The sequence below is a fragment of the Microcebus murinus genome, chromosome 4 (genome assembly GCF_040939455.1).
Source record: "Microcebus murinus isolate Inina chromosome 4, M.murinus_Inina_mat1.0, whole genome shotgun sequence".
Classification (NCBI taxonomy): Eukaryota; Metazoa; Chordata; class Mammalia; order Primates; family Cheirogaleidae; genus Microcebus; species Microcebus murinus.
The window spans coordinates 15,776,982-15,791,793 of record NC_134107.1 but is presented as its reverse complement, the minus strand read 5'-3'; the positions used below and the strand labels follow the sequence as shown (position 1 = coordinate 15,791,793).

Sequence of the window (14,812 nt, the reverse complement as noted above, 5' to 3'; positions counted from 1 at the left end):
AGTGTGGTTTAACACAACACTCTCTTCCTGAGCCAAAGGGGGAAATGCACTGTCTCATGTGCTTCCTTGCAAGGAAAGGATATGTCCTGAATGATGTGCACTGGTGCCTCTGCATGTATGTGTGAGATGGGACAGAGAGGAAAGAGAGAGAGAGAGAGAGAGAGAGAGAGAGAGAGAATATGTTTGGTGACATTTTAATGACTCCCACAGGAACTTTATCGCATTGGCCACCCAGCTTCCACATTCCTACCTAACAATATTCCCTTTGCTAATTCCTGCATCGAGGGACTACATGTGGCCACGGCACTGTACAGGTGGCCATGGCACTGTAAGGCAGAATAGAAGAATCAGACCAATGTGATTCCCTGAGGTTGTCTTTTCCCATCTGAAGAAAGAAGATAACAAAATCACTAGCCTTGAGGTAGGCTTGACATTAAACATAGAAATTCCCAGGTACCTACTTCTTCTAAGATGCAGTTGGTGCATCATAAGTGGATCAATCTCCACTTGGAGATTAAACCAGCAGTTAGTGCTAGTGTGTGTGAACTCCTGAAACCAAACAGCTGTTCATGTTGAATTTTCAGAAATTCTGCAAATGTGTAGAATATTCCTATAGAAGCGAAAACTCTTCATGAAGCAAAGGAAAGTGCTGGTTCCTTACGAATAGGGAAAATGTGGCTTGCAAAACATAGGAAGAAGGTCAGTTGGCTCCAAGGGACGTGGCTGCATTTTACTTGGCAGGGTGTTGAGATTCAAAGTGCATTGAGGGTGGCTGAGAAGGTGCTGACATCCCTGGCACTCGAGAGGGTGACAGCCTTGGAAAAATAGCACTTTAGGGCGGTGATTCCTAAATTCCGCATGTGCGATCTGTCCCGCTTTGCTTCTTGGCTGGGAATGGAAGTTTGGAGGCTTTGAGTAAGGTGTTTTAATGACCAGCTTGTCTGTGCCCTCATGTGCCAGTGGATATGAATAATGCTTCTAAAACTTACAGGGATTCACTCAAGAGTAAGGGATTTTCAAAATTGGGAAAGAGAAAACCATCACATGAGGGGCATCCTAGAAAGCTGGGTTGATGTAGAGAAGGAGGCAGCATCTGCTCAGTGGGATGCTGGGCTATGGAAGAAGCTTTTGTTTGCAGGCTGTGTCCAACATGTTTGATAAGCTTGTTTCTAAAGGACGGACTTCTTGGGGGTGATTTCTAAGAAATCCTCATGATCCTTATTCTGATGTTGCAAAGACACATGAAATTGTATTTCTTTGTTCATTTCCCTGCTCCCACCCCTCAATTGTGTGGCATTTCAATGCAATGTGCGCCATCCTACACTTTTTTTTTTAATTTAGTAGTTTTAGGGGATACAAATTGAATTCCATTACATGTATATCACAGTCCTACGCTTTCAAAGTATCCTTCCCACTCTGTAAAAAGACACCTTCCACAGGAAGCCACCAGGTCCATTATTTTCAAGGGGAGTTCATATTTCAGGTAATGTTACTCAGAACTTACTTCTACACCTTGCCATTGGAGACTCTGTGTTTGATGCAGGTTTTTTGTGAAGGTGCTGCTAAAGACTGCAAAATCTGATTTTTCCAAACTCTGCTTTTTTTCATACACTTCTGACATGCTGTCATGCTCAATCACTCCTAGCCATACCTCTCGTTTGCTGTATACAGACATCTAACGACCCCATCTTACACCACATACTATTTTCATTTTATTTGCAAAGGATTTTTCTGAACTCTTTGCTTTGCAGCATTTCCTGGGAAGGACTGATCAATGCCAGGAGAAAGTAGTAGTAGTTAAGAAAATGAATCTTTGAAATAACACAAATCTTGGTCTGAGACAAGGTGTTACAAGCTGCGAGACCCTTGAGCAAGTTATTTAATCTTTCTGTGCCTCAGTTGCCTCATCTGTAAAATCAGGATAATAATACCTATTTCACATGGATATCACAGGTTCTGAAAGAGATAAAGTGAATCAGTTGGTAAAATACATAAGAATCACTCCATAAATGTTCTCTCAAAGCAACCAAAAATATTAGCAAAGCACAGCTTCATTATTCGGCCCACAGCTCTACAATATAATGCTGAGACCTTGAAAATTGCATGGAACCCCTGGGACCTGATATTCAGATGAGTGGATTTCGTATTGAGGATTATGGTTTCTTTCTATAAAGGTTTATGATGTAAATACCTATATTTATAACTGCATATAAAATTAAATTTAATTTGTGTATATTACACAGATGTATACACAAATACTCTGATTTTTCTGAACATAAGCCTTAGCTCAAGTCCCTAAGCAAAAAAGAAAACTCTCCCCAGAGAAGAGGTGATAGCATGTTCCACTTACCCTAAAGTGTTGGGAAGAGAGCTTTCTTTGAACCACAAGATCTATAGCAAGATGAGCCACACAGAGACAAGTCCCCGCAGAAGGACCTACCCTGTGTGTAGAGAAAGAAGCACTTTCCTGGGGCTGGTGGGACGGGGTAGCAGCTGGTAAAATCAGATTCCTAAACTGCCTTTAGTTTCTAAGAAACAGGCATAAAATTTCACCTACTACTTACAAGCACCCTGTGCATGAGGAAGGCATTATTATTATCATGTTGAAGATAAATTATTACAGTAGATGTTGAGAACTGACTCTGAGCCATGCCCTGTGTACCTCACAAATATTTCTCATGAGTTCAGTACTATTATTGAGTAACCTGCCAGCTAGGAAGTGGTAAAACACAAACTTCATAAATGTTCCAGATGATCCACACACGCGTGTCCACAATGCGTGGGACATAGTATTGCTCAGCAGCTCTCCTGGATAGCATGGCGTTTGCAAACATTGTACTCCCAAATGGGATGGATTTTTCATAAAATTGTCATGATTGTTCCCAGCATCACCTTCTTCTCTGCCTATTCCTCAAGCTGCATCACTCTTCCAGCCTTAACGGTAAACTGCTTAAGGAAAGAACCTATATTTAAGTCACCTTTCCTCCAAAAAGCCCCTCTCAGTGTCACGGAAATCGTATCTAGGAGAAGGAAACAAAAAAGAAGGAGAGAAAATGGAAAAAAAAATAAAGAACAGGAGAAAGGAAGAGGAGAGAGGAGGAGAGGACGAGTGATGCAGGAAGCCCTCAGGCTTGTCACAGAGCTTTCCCAAGCAGAAGATTTGAAAACCGTCAGCTTATCATTTCAACACCCGACAGAAAGATCCTAGAGTGGGCTGCTGTCATTAATTCGAATTTGTCTCTGCGTTACAGGTTATCTGAACATCCCTTTTTGGGTGATTCCTCTATTTTCCAGCCATGGTAAGTACAGTGTGGGGAGTTCCTGCTTCTGGGATTCTGGAGCCCCAAAATCTGCAATCATTATTCTGAACATTTATTGTTGCTGTTGACATAAATCCCAACAAGGCGGAGATTGAGATGAATCTGAACTAATCCCAGTGAAGTGGGAAAGGGGGCTCTTATCTTATTTTTCTGTGTGAGTGAAAGGAGAGTGTGGCCTTTTAAAGACTTTTCCCCTCAAGATTAGAAAAGCAAAATGAGGGGAAAAATAGAAAAATTAAAATGAGAATCAGAGAAAGAACTATATGTGGACAACAGGGTCACCTATATACCATGAGTTTGGGGAGACCTAAAGTCCGTAAGTGAGTGGAAAATAAAAAGGTTACTCTCAGATTGCAGCTGGTGAAGAATATAGCTACATAACTATAAAAGTAACTGTTATGAAAGTGAATGATTCATTAAAGTTTGCTTTAAATGAAATTTATTCTTTAGACATGAAGTTAAAATGTTATAAAGGAATTACTATATGTTTATTATTTATAACTTTTTACCAAAGTATATAATATGCTTACACTCGGAAAAATGCATGTAAGTGTACAGCTCAATGAATTTTTACACGAGCAGAATATACCTTTGTAACAAGCACCCAAATTAAGAAACAGAACATTATCGACACCCCAGAAGTCTTTCTCAGGCTCCATTCAATTTTATATATATGAATAAAATAAGAGCGTGTGTACTCTGTGGTACCTGAATTATTTAGCACAGTATTATGTTTGTGAGATTCACTTATATTGTTACATATTATGTAAATCATTCTCATTGCTGTATAGCATTGTGTGAGTTGAACACAATTTATTTGTCTATTCTGCTGTTGATAAATTTTTGTGTCATTTCTAGTTTGAGAAAATTGCAAATAATGATGCTATGAATATTCTAGGGACATGTCTTTTGGTGGACATATGTACATATTTCCCAGGAGTAGAAATAGATATCCTTAGGAGATATATAGGTATAGATAAAGATCCTTAAGAAATATATATCTGTATACAATATAGATATATCATATGTAGATATATAGATATCTTATATATAGAGAGAGATAGTTTTAGCAGAAATAATCAAACAGCAAAGTAGTTATTATAATTTTACACACCCACCAGCAGCGTTGCAATTGTTCCACATCTTCACCACCACTTGCTATTTTTCATCTTTTTCAGTTTAGCCATTCTGGTATGTATATCATGGTTTATTACTGTAATTTTAATTTGCATTTCCCTGATAACTAATAAAGCTAAATACTTCTTTTATTAAGTATTGGTTCCTATCTTTTGCCATCTTTTGGTTGGATCATCTAGGGTTTTTTACTGATTTGTAGAAGTTCTTTATGTATTCTGGACATGAGTCTTTTCTCAGAGAAACGTATTGTTAATATCTTCTTCCATTTGCAGGTTACCTTTGAATTTTCGTCATGACGACTTCTATGAACAGAAATTCTTAAGACAGAATTTATGCTTATTATTTTTTATTTCAAGTGTCAGATTTTATAGTAAGAGTACAATTGAATTAGGTTCACAGAGCTGTAACCTCTGTTTCAGCCTATCTGCCGGGATGGCTGAATCAAAAACCTGGATAATCTTTCACCTAACAGCAGCATACTGAATTGCAGGCACGGTGCATGCAGAGCAAAGAACTTCCTCCTAAGTCTAAACCAAACCTTAAGCATAAAGACAACACATTCCTTAACTCCACTCTTATTGCTTCCCGCAATGTACTTGGAAAAAGGATCTGTGGATCTGTGATTCAATGGATCAGGGAAATTATACCAGAGTGAAAGAATTTATCTTTCTGGGAATTACTCAGTCCCGAGAGCTGAGCTGGGTCATATTTCTCTTCCTGTTTTTGGTGTACATGACAACTCTGGTAGGAAACCTCCTCATCATGGTCACAGTTACCTGTGACTCTCAACTCCACACCCCCATGTACTTCCTGCTCCGCAATCTCTCCGTCTTGGACATCTGCTTCTCCTCCATCACAGCTCCTAAGGTCCTGATTGATCTTCTCTCAGAGAAAAAGGGCATCTCCTTCAATGGCTGTGTCACTCAGATGTTCTTCTTCCACCTTCTGGGGGGAGCAGATGTTTTTTCTCTCTCCATCATGGCGTTTGACCGCTACGTGGCCATCGCCAAGCCCCTGCACTACGTGACCATCATGAGTAGGGGGCGATGCACTGGCCTCATAGTGGCCTCCTGGGTGGGGGGCTTTGTCCACTCCATCGTGCAGATTTCCCTGTTGCTCCCGCTCCCCTTCTGTGGACCCAACGTTCTTGACACTTTCTACTGTGATGTCCCCCAGGTCCTCAAACTTGCCTGCACGGACACCTTCACCCTGGAGCTTCTAATGATTTCCAATAACGGATTACTCAGTTGGTTTATATTCGTCTTTCTCCTCATATCCTACACAGTCATCTTGACGATGCTGAGGTCTCACAGTGGGGAGGGCAGGAGGAAAGCCATCTCCACATGCACCTCCCACATCACTGTGGTGACCCTGCATTTCGTGCCCTGCATCTACGTCTATGCCCGGCCCTTCACTGCACTCCCGACAGATACTGCCATCTCTGTCACCTTCACTGTCATCTCCCCTCTGCTGAATCCCTTGATCTACACCCTGAGGAATCAGGAAATGAAGTCAGCTATGAGGAAGCTAAAGAAACAACTAGGGTATTCAGAAAAGATTTAAATTTAATGAGGAAAAGATGGTAGTAAAATGTAAAGATAGACGTTAAATTTCATTTTATCAAAATAGGAAGAGATCACCTTAGTGCCCAAAACATAGGGGTATCTATGCCTACCATGGAGTCCTGAAAGAGGCCGGTCCTGTGATATGTGCTGAGGACCATGGAGGTGATACTGCTTTAAGGTGAGACCCATTCATGTCTTCCACGGCTCACTTTCAACTATTCATTCCGCAAATATTTACAGAATATATCCTGTATATATTCTGACAGTGCTAGGATTCAGATTGCAGCAAAAGGATTAAATACAGTCACCACCCTAGAGGCATGGACCAAAATGTTTAAATAAAGATATAAGCCAGGCACGGTGGCTCATGCTTGTAATCCTAGCACTCTGGGAGGCCGAGGTGGGAGGATCACTCAAGGTCAGGAGTTTGAAACCAGCCTGAGCAAGAGCGAGACCCCATCTCTACTGAAAATAGACAGAAAATTAATTTTTTTTTTTTGAGACAGAGTCTCACTTTGTTGCCGAGGCTAGAGTGAGTGCCATGCCATCAGCCTAGGTCACAGCAACCTCAAACTCCTGGGCTCAAGCGATCCTACTGCCTCAGCCTCCCAAGTAGCTGGGACTACAGGCATGTGCCACCATGCCCGGCTAATTTTTTCTATATATATTAGTTAGCCAATTAATTTCTTTCTATTTATAGTAGGGATGGGGTCCTGCTCTTGCTCAGGCTGGTTTCGAACTCCTGACCTTGAGTGATCCTCCCTCCCACCTCGGCCTCCCAGAGTGCTAGGATTACAGGTAGACAGAAAATTAATTAACCAAGCATGGTGGCGCATGCTTGTAGTCCTAGCTACTCGGGAGGCTGAGGCAGGAGGATCGCTTGAGCCCAGGAGTTTGAGGTTGCTGTGAACCAGGCTGATGCCACAGCACTCTAGCCCGGGCAACAGAGTGAGACTCTGCCTCAAAAAAAAAAAAAAAAAAAAAAAGAATTATAGGGAGAGAGGTGTGTCTATATCAGCCAGTCCTGGAGGCAGTGTGGACCACTTCTGACCACATTCATTGACCGTCCCTTAATCACGTAGCCTCACCTAACTGGAAGGGAGGCTGCAGAATGTGATCAAGCTCTGTTTGCAGAAAGAAGAGAAGATGAGAAATGGTAAACTCTTGTGATCTCTTCCACATGCTTGACTCACACTGCTGAGAAATCACAGTTGGATTAGATGACAAGGATGAAGACGTTGTCTCTGAAAGGAGCCTCTTAATATATAATAATGTTTGCTAGAAAGACTACCAGACCCTTGGAACACACAAAGAAGCAAGCTGAAATGAAGGCTTTATGGGGAAGATAATTTAGTTTAAAGGAAGGGGAAAGCGATCAAGGTAAATGTGGAGATTACGGTGACAGTAGACTAGAAGGGCAGGTCTCAGGTTCCAGAGATGGAACACTGGAGTAGAATGCCCAGAGAAGACCAGCCAAGAAGACAGTCCTCAAAGAAGGCATCCCTGGCTTTCTTCCATACTTTCCATAGGCTTGTCATAAACAAAAGTTTTATGAATTCAGAAGCTCCTTTAGAAATTAGTGTTTTTCTTCTTTGTTCATTGAACTTTCTTGTGTTCTGTTCTATTCCCACCACTCAAAAATGTTCTGGGCTGGGCGCGGTGGCTCACATCTGTAATCCTAGCACTCTGGTAGGCCGATGCGGGAGGATCACTCAAGGCCAGGAGTTCAAAACCAGCCTGAGCAAGAGCGAGACCCCGTCTCTACTAAAAAAATAGAAAGAAATTAATTGGCCAACTAAAAATATATAGAAAAAATTAACCGGGCATGGTGGCGCGTGCCTGTAGTCCCAGCTACTCGGGAGGCTGAGGCAGGAGGATCGCTTGAACCCAGGAGTTTGAGGTTGCTGTGCGGGAAGGTGACACCACGGCACTCTAGCCCAGGCCACAGAGTGAGACTCTGTCTCAAAAAAAAAAAAAAAAAAAAAAGTTCTGAATTGTTTTCCAAGGTTAGACACACTTCCCTAGGCATTAAAATTCTAACAAAGACATAAGTTTATCTTTAACCAGATCCATCTGCAGATATTGAATCACCATTTACTGCCTGGCTCCATCTTTGGTCTGGTATCATGGTTCCTACACTTCCAGACTTTTTCCAATAATGCCTTTTTCCTACCTTCTCTGTTGGCTTTACCTCAAGCAAAACTTTGTGACTGGGCACAATTTTAAGTGACCAACAATCTGCTCAATCACAGTTCATGTTCCCAAATGCAGGACCCCACAAATGACAGTGACCCAGAAAATGCTGCTCTTGCAGCTGCATTGGATTGTGTCCACATGCCGAACAGCCTGATCAAACACAGTGGGAAAAGCAGTTGATCAGGAGAATATCATTAAATTTACTTCTCTTTTAACATAACATCAAATAATTAGATTAATCCATATTTTTCTTCAGGTAGAGACATCTTAGAAAACTATAATATTAAATAAACTGCTTCTGGCTTAATCTACACAGATCATATATACTTATTCCTACCATCCTCGATGTTTTTTTCTACGAGAAATGTTGATTTTAAATTTGTACGATATTTTTCATAAGCAAATAAATGCATCTATATACACAAACTGGCTGGTTTAGGAATGATCCTGCATTTCTGGACTTCTTACTTCTTTGAGAAATTCAAAGAAAATTCAGGTTGCTTCTGCTTAATTTCTAAGATGCTAGTATAGTCAGCACCACAGGAACTATATTTAAGCATCCATGAAATTCTAGTCACAAAGCACTACCCTGGGGGGATCTATAGAGTTTTGCTGTTATTGTTGTTGTTGTTGTATTGCTTGTCTTTCAAGTCTAAAAGCAAATTTTGTCAGCATAGTTATTATTCAATAAAACAGACTATTAGTTCAGGACTATATTAGTAACCTATTGCTGAATATTACCCCAAAAGTTAGTGGCTTAAAGCAACACATATTTTTCATGTCATAGTTTCTGTGGATCATGAATCTGATGTGGCTTAGCTGAGACATCTACATCCAAGTCTCCCACAAGGCTACCATCAAGGTGTCGGCTCAGAGCAGCAGTCTCATCCCAAAGTTCATCTGGAGAAGGATCCATTTCTAAGCTTACACATATGATTCTTGACCAGAATCATGAGCTGCTGGACTGGGGGGCTTCCGTTCATTAATGGCTATAGGCTGGGCTGTCCTCAGTTCCCTGCCATCTGGGTCTCTCTAACACAGCAGCATATTTTATCAGAGCAAGCAAGCAAGAGGGCAAAAGAGAGTGTCTCAGGAAGGTAGCAGTCACAGTCTTCTATAGTCTAATCTTGGAAGTGACATCCCACCACTTTTGCTGTACCCTATTCATTAGAAGCAAGTCACTAGGTCCAGTCCATACACAAGTGGAGGGGATTACATGAGTGTATATAAATACCACAGCAGGGACTGACAAGTTCTAGAAGTAAATTATGAAAAGATCATGGTAAAGTATAAAAGAAATGTCAAAGTAATTTTTTCAGAAAGGGTTACAAAAAGATAGGAGGGTACGGGGAAATGTCAGAGGTAATTCAGAGATACTGATTCCTTCTAATAAGGAGAATGACAGTGCCAGCTACAGAAAGGGGAGTGTTTAGTTCTTAATGATAATTATCAGATCAATTTTAGACATTTTAAGTTGAGGCTATGCAATACATCCAAGTGAGATTCCCCGTAGCTCTATGGTGAGAGACAAGGTTTCAAAAATTACACTGGTGGGTGAGCTGAGAACAAGAGACTTTTGAGGGAAAAAATGGAATTCTTTGTTTTTAGAATGTCTGGAACCATCAGGCATGGAATATGATAGGTGCCCAATAAATACTTAACAATTAAATATTTGGTGAATGAATGGTACCAAAATATTCTTTGTCTGCATATATTCCCTCTTCATATGAAAAGTTTGGTGGAAAACAAGGACAAAGTGTGTTTCCCAGTCTTTATGATGCTTCTGATTATGTACATTAATAGGACAACAAGCAAACCATTGCCTGGGGAGAAAAAAATGAACGGGATGAAACACACCATACTCAGAGTGCTATTTGTTCCCTAAGCTCCTATTTCTTAAGGAGACAAACTCTATTTGCCCCCATGAGCTCTTTCAGGCAGATATTTGCGCTGTAAGCACTAAGTCTGCAAGAATTCATCTCCTCCCCTACCTTAGAAGAATTTCAAAACCAAAAACGTGTGCAATTGCACACACCTTTCAATGCATGTTTGACTTCTTAATAACTCCCAGTGGAGTTTCATCCCCATGGGAAAGTCTGGCCCTCAGCTTCAATAATCGCATCCGAAAATACTCCCTTTGGTGATTTTTCTACTGGGTCTGAGGCTGAGGGACTGTTACTCCTGGCGGGGGCACTGTGCGGCAGTGTGGCAGAGCCATGCAGAGGCGATTCTTGGAGCCTGCAGGAGAGAAGATACTGAACAACCAGCCCTCAGATGCATGTCTGCCTTAAAGGGGAATAGTCCTTGATGATTAATGACTCTTAAGGTCAGTGAATGGAATCAAATGGTCAGCTCTGCTTCTTGGGTAGGGATTAAAGGTTGGGGGCTTATTAAATGAGGTTGTTATGTTAAGTTAGGGCTTTCTGGTGTGTGCTTACCTATCGGTGCAGGTGTGTCTATTTATGACCAATATTAAAATATTATTGAAGATTATTTAGAAGTGTTTTGAATGTTAACGATGTTCCTGATAGGTGTAGGTTGATGTACATTAAAGCTAAAAACTGGGCTGGGCGAGGTGGCTCACGCCTATAATCCTAGCACTCTGGGAGGCTGAGGCGGGTGGATCGTTCAAGCTTAGGAGTTCGAGACCAGCCTGAGCAAGAACGAGACCCCCGTCTCTACTAAAAATAGAAAGAAATCAATTGGCCAACTAAAAATATATAGAAAAAATTAGCCGAGCATGGTGGCACATGCCTGTAATCCCAGCTACTCAGGAGGCTGAGGCAGGAGGATTGCTTGAGCCCAGGAGTTTGAGGTTGCTGTGAGCTAGGCTGACGCCACAGCACTCTAGCCTAGGCAGCAGAGCAAGAACTCTATCTAAGAAAAAAAAAAAGGTAATTTAAAAAAATTGCAAAGGACAATTTCTTTTTTTTTTTTTTTTTTTTTTTTTTTTTTTTTTTTTTTTGAGACAGAGTCTCGCTTTGTTGTCCAGGCTAGAGTGAGTGCCGTGGCGTCAGCCTAGCTCACAGCAACCTCAAACTCCTGGGCTTGAGTGATCCTTCTGCCTCAGCCTCCCAAGTAGCTGGGACTACAGGCATGCGCCACCATGCCCGGCTAATTTTTTTATATATATATCAGTTGGCCAATTAATTTCTTTCTATTTTATAGTAGAGACGGGGTCTCGCTCTTGCTCAGGCTGGTTTTGAACTCCTGACCTTGAGCAATCCGCCCGCCTCGGCCTCCCAAGAGCTAGGATTACAGGCGTGAGCAAAGGACAATTTCATTTTAAGCGGTTGACAAAAGCACAATATCCAGATACCTGTCAACACCCCAAATTTTAAATGTTTTGTTTTAAATATTTTAAACGTTCTGTTTAAAACAGAGTGGGAAGAAGGGGGGAAAGAGTTGAAGCAGGATTTATAAGAAATGAAGTTTGATAACTAAAGTTTTAAAAAGTGTTTCTTTACATTATGCTCTATTTATCCTGTGACATATCTGCTTTTGAAAAAATCGATAGATTTTATTTCTTAGAGCAGTTTTAGGTTCACAGAAAAATTAAACACAAAGTACAGAGAGTTCCCATATACTCCCTCTCCCCACCAGTACCAGCTCCCCCATTACTAATATCTTCCATTAGTTAACAATTGATGAACCAATATCGATACATTATTTTTTGTTTGTTTTGGGTTTTTTGAGACAGAGTCTCACTCTGTTGCCCGAGCTAGAGTGCCCTGGTGTCAGCCTAGCTCAAAGCAACCTCAAGCTCCTGGGCTCAAGCGATCCTCCTGCCTCAGCCTCCCAAGTAGCTGGGACTACAGGCATGCGCCACCATGCCCAGCTAATTTTTTCTATATTTTTAGTTGGCCAATTAATTTCTTTCTATTTTCTTTAGTAGACACAGGGTCTCGCTCTTGCTCAGGCTGCTTTTGAACTCCTGACCTTGAGCGATCCTCCTGCCTTGGCCTCCCAGAGTGCTAGGATTATAGGCCTAAGCCACCAAGCCCAGCCGATATTGATACATAATTTTTTTTTTTTTTTGAGACAGAGTCTCGCTTTGTTGCCCAGGCTAGAGTGAGTGCCGTGGCGTCAGCCTAGCTCACAGCAACCTCAAACTCCTGGGCTCAAACAATCCTGCTGCCTCAGCCTCCCAAAGAGCTGGGACTACAGGCATGTGCCATCATGCCCGGCTAATTTTTTCTATATATATTATTTGGCCAATTAATTTCTTTCTATTTATAGTAGAGACAGGGTCCTGCTCTTGCTCAGGCTGGTTTCAAACTCTTGACCTTGAGCAATCCACCCGCCTCGGCCTTCCAGAGTGCTAGGATTACAGGTGTGAGCCACCGCACCCGTCCTTGATACATTATTATTAACTAAAATTCATAGTTTCCATGCAGGCTCACCCATTGCGTTGTGCATTCCTACAGGTTTTGACAAAGGCATAGTCATGTATCCACGATTATATTTAATAATATCATACAGAATAGTTCCACTGCCCTATAAATCCCAAGTGTTCCCTTTTTCATTCCTACCCACCTCCCTACCCCAGCACCCTGGCAACCACTCATCTCTTTACTATCTCTATAGTTTTGCCTTTTCCAGAATGTCATTAAGTTGCAATCATATAGTATGTATAATATCTTTTCAGATTGGCTTCTTGCACTTAGCAGCATGCATTCAGGCTTCACCTGTCTTTTCATGGCTTGATTACCCATTTTTTTTTTATTGCAGAGTGATATCCCATTGTATAGAACGTATCTGCTTTTTCAATGCTAGATTCGATAATAGTTGCAATTATTGCAAAGACTTAGTATATTTCTTAGCAAAGAAAAGCATAACAGAGTGCATTTTTGTCAGCATTTCCCAAATAATGTTGTATGGAAGACTAGGTCTGTGAAATGTTAATGCTGCTTATCCGGGGGCAAGTGGGAGAGTGGTCGCTGCTGAAATGAGGTTAGGTAAATTAAACAAGTCTTTTTTAATTCTCAGAGAATTTAGTGAGTTTTCAAGAGGGATATAGAACATATAAAATTTTGTGACTAAGACATTTTTAATAAAAATTTTATGACACAACATACTAATATATGTGCCTCAATCAATTACACCATGGGAAGCCCACTCTTTGGTGTGCTCTGAGAGAGCTCAAGAAACACCATCCCCTGGAGAGAGCTCACTGAAGTGTAGACATCCCGGCCCAAAAGAGAAACGACCCTAAAACATAACTCACATTGCTTTTGCTTTTATGATAAACGTTCTATGACAAAAGTATTTTTTCCCTAGGTGGTTGAAGAACATGAAGAAACATGACCCAATGGAGCAGGAAAATTACACCAGGATAAAATAATTTTTTTTTTCAAGGACTGACCCAGTCCTGAGAGCTGAGCTTGGTCTTATTTCTTTTGTTATTTTTTGTATACACAGCAAGTGCGTTGGGAAACCTCCTCAACAAGGTCACTGCGACCTGCGAGTCCCGCCTTCACACCCCCATGTACTTCCTGCTCTGCGATCTCTCTGTCTGGGACATCTGCTTCTCCTCCATCACTGCCCCAAAGGTCCTAGACCTTCCCTCCTGGAGAGAGACCCTCTCCTTCAATGGCTGTGTCACTCAGATGTTCTTCCATCTCCTCGGTAGGTGGGGCAGACATTTTTTCTCTCTCCATCATGGTGTTTGACCGCTAGGTGGCAATCTCCAAGCCCCAGTGCTACGTGACCATGATGAGTAGGGGGCAATGCGTGGCCCTCATCACAGCCCCCTGGGTGGGGGGTTTGTCCACGCCATCGTGCAGATTCCCTGTTGCTCCCGCTCCCCTTCTGTGGACCTAACATTGGTGACGACTTCTACCATGATGTCCCCCAGGTCCTGAAACTCACCTGCACAGGCACCTTTGTTCTTGAGTTCTTTTTTTTTTTTTTTTTTTTTTTGAGACAGTCTTGCTTTGTTGCCCAGGCTAGAGTGAGTGCTGTGGCATCAGCCCAACTCACAGCAACCTCAAACTCCTGGGCTCAAGCAATCCTCCTGCCTCAGCCTCCCGAGTAGCTGGGACTACAGGCATGCACCACCATGCCTGACTAATTTTTTCTATGTATATTTTTAGTTGGCCAATTACTTCCTTTCTATTTATAGTAGAGACAGGTCTCGCTCTTGCTCAGGCTGGTTTTGAACTCCTGGCCTCGAGCAATCCGCCCGCCTCGGCCTCCCAGAGTGCTGAGATTACAGGGGTGAGCCACCGCGCCCGGCCTGTTCTTGAGTTCTTAATGATTTCCAATAATGGCTTGATCTCTACACTGTGGATTGTCTTCCTGCTTGTGTCCTACAGGGTCATCTTGACAATGCTGTGGTCTCACAGTGGGGAGGGCAGAAGGAAAGCCATCTCCACCTGCACCTCCCACATCACTGTGGTGACCCTGCATTTTGTGCCCTGCATCTACGTCTATGCCCGGCCCTTCACTGCCCTCCCCATGGACAGAGCTGTCTCTATCGCCTTCACTGTCATCATCCCTGTTCCTGAACGCCATGATCTGTGAGACTGCCTTTACAAATTGATAAAGAGGTATAAGGGAGAGCTGTGGTAAGGGCCTAGCTAAAAATAATGA

General features: G+C 42.0%; 1 protein-coding gene across 1 annotated transcript; it reads left to right on the top strand.

The window, feature by feature from the left end:
• Window positions 1-5,084: 5,084 nt before the first annotated feature.
• On the top strand, window positions 5,085-6,020 carry LOC105868735 (olfactory receptor 4D9). The gene has a single exon (XM_012759829.2). The coding sequence runs from the start codon at window positions 5,085-5,087 to the stop codon at window positions 6,018-6,020; it is 936 nt and encodes a 311-aa protein (XP_012615283.2).
• The last annotated feature ends 8,792 nt before the right edge of the window (window positions 6,021-14,812 follow it).

Coding starts and splice junctions, on each gene's coding strand:
- LOC105868735 (XM_012759829.2), top strand. CDS start 5,085: ATGGATCAGGGAAATTATACCAGAGTGAAAGAATTTATCTTTCTGGGA.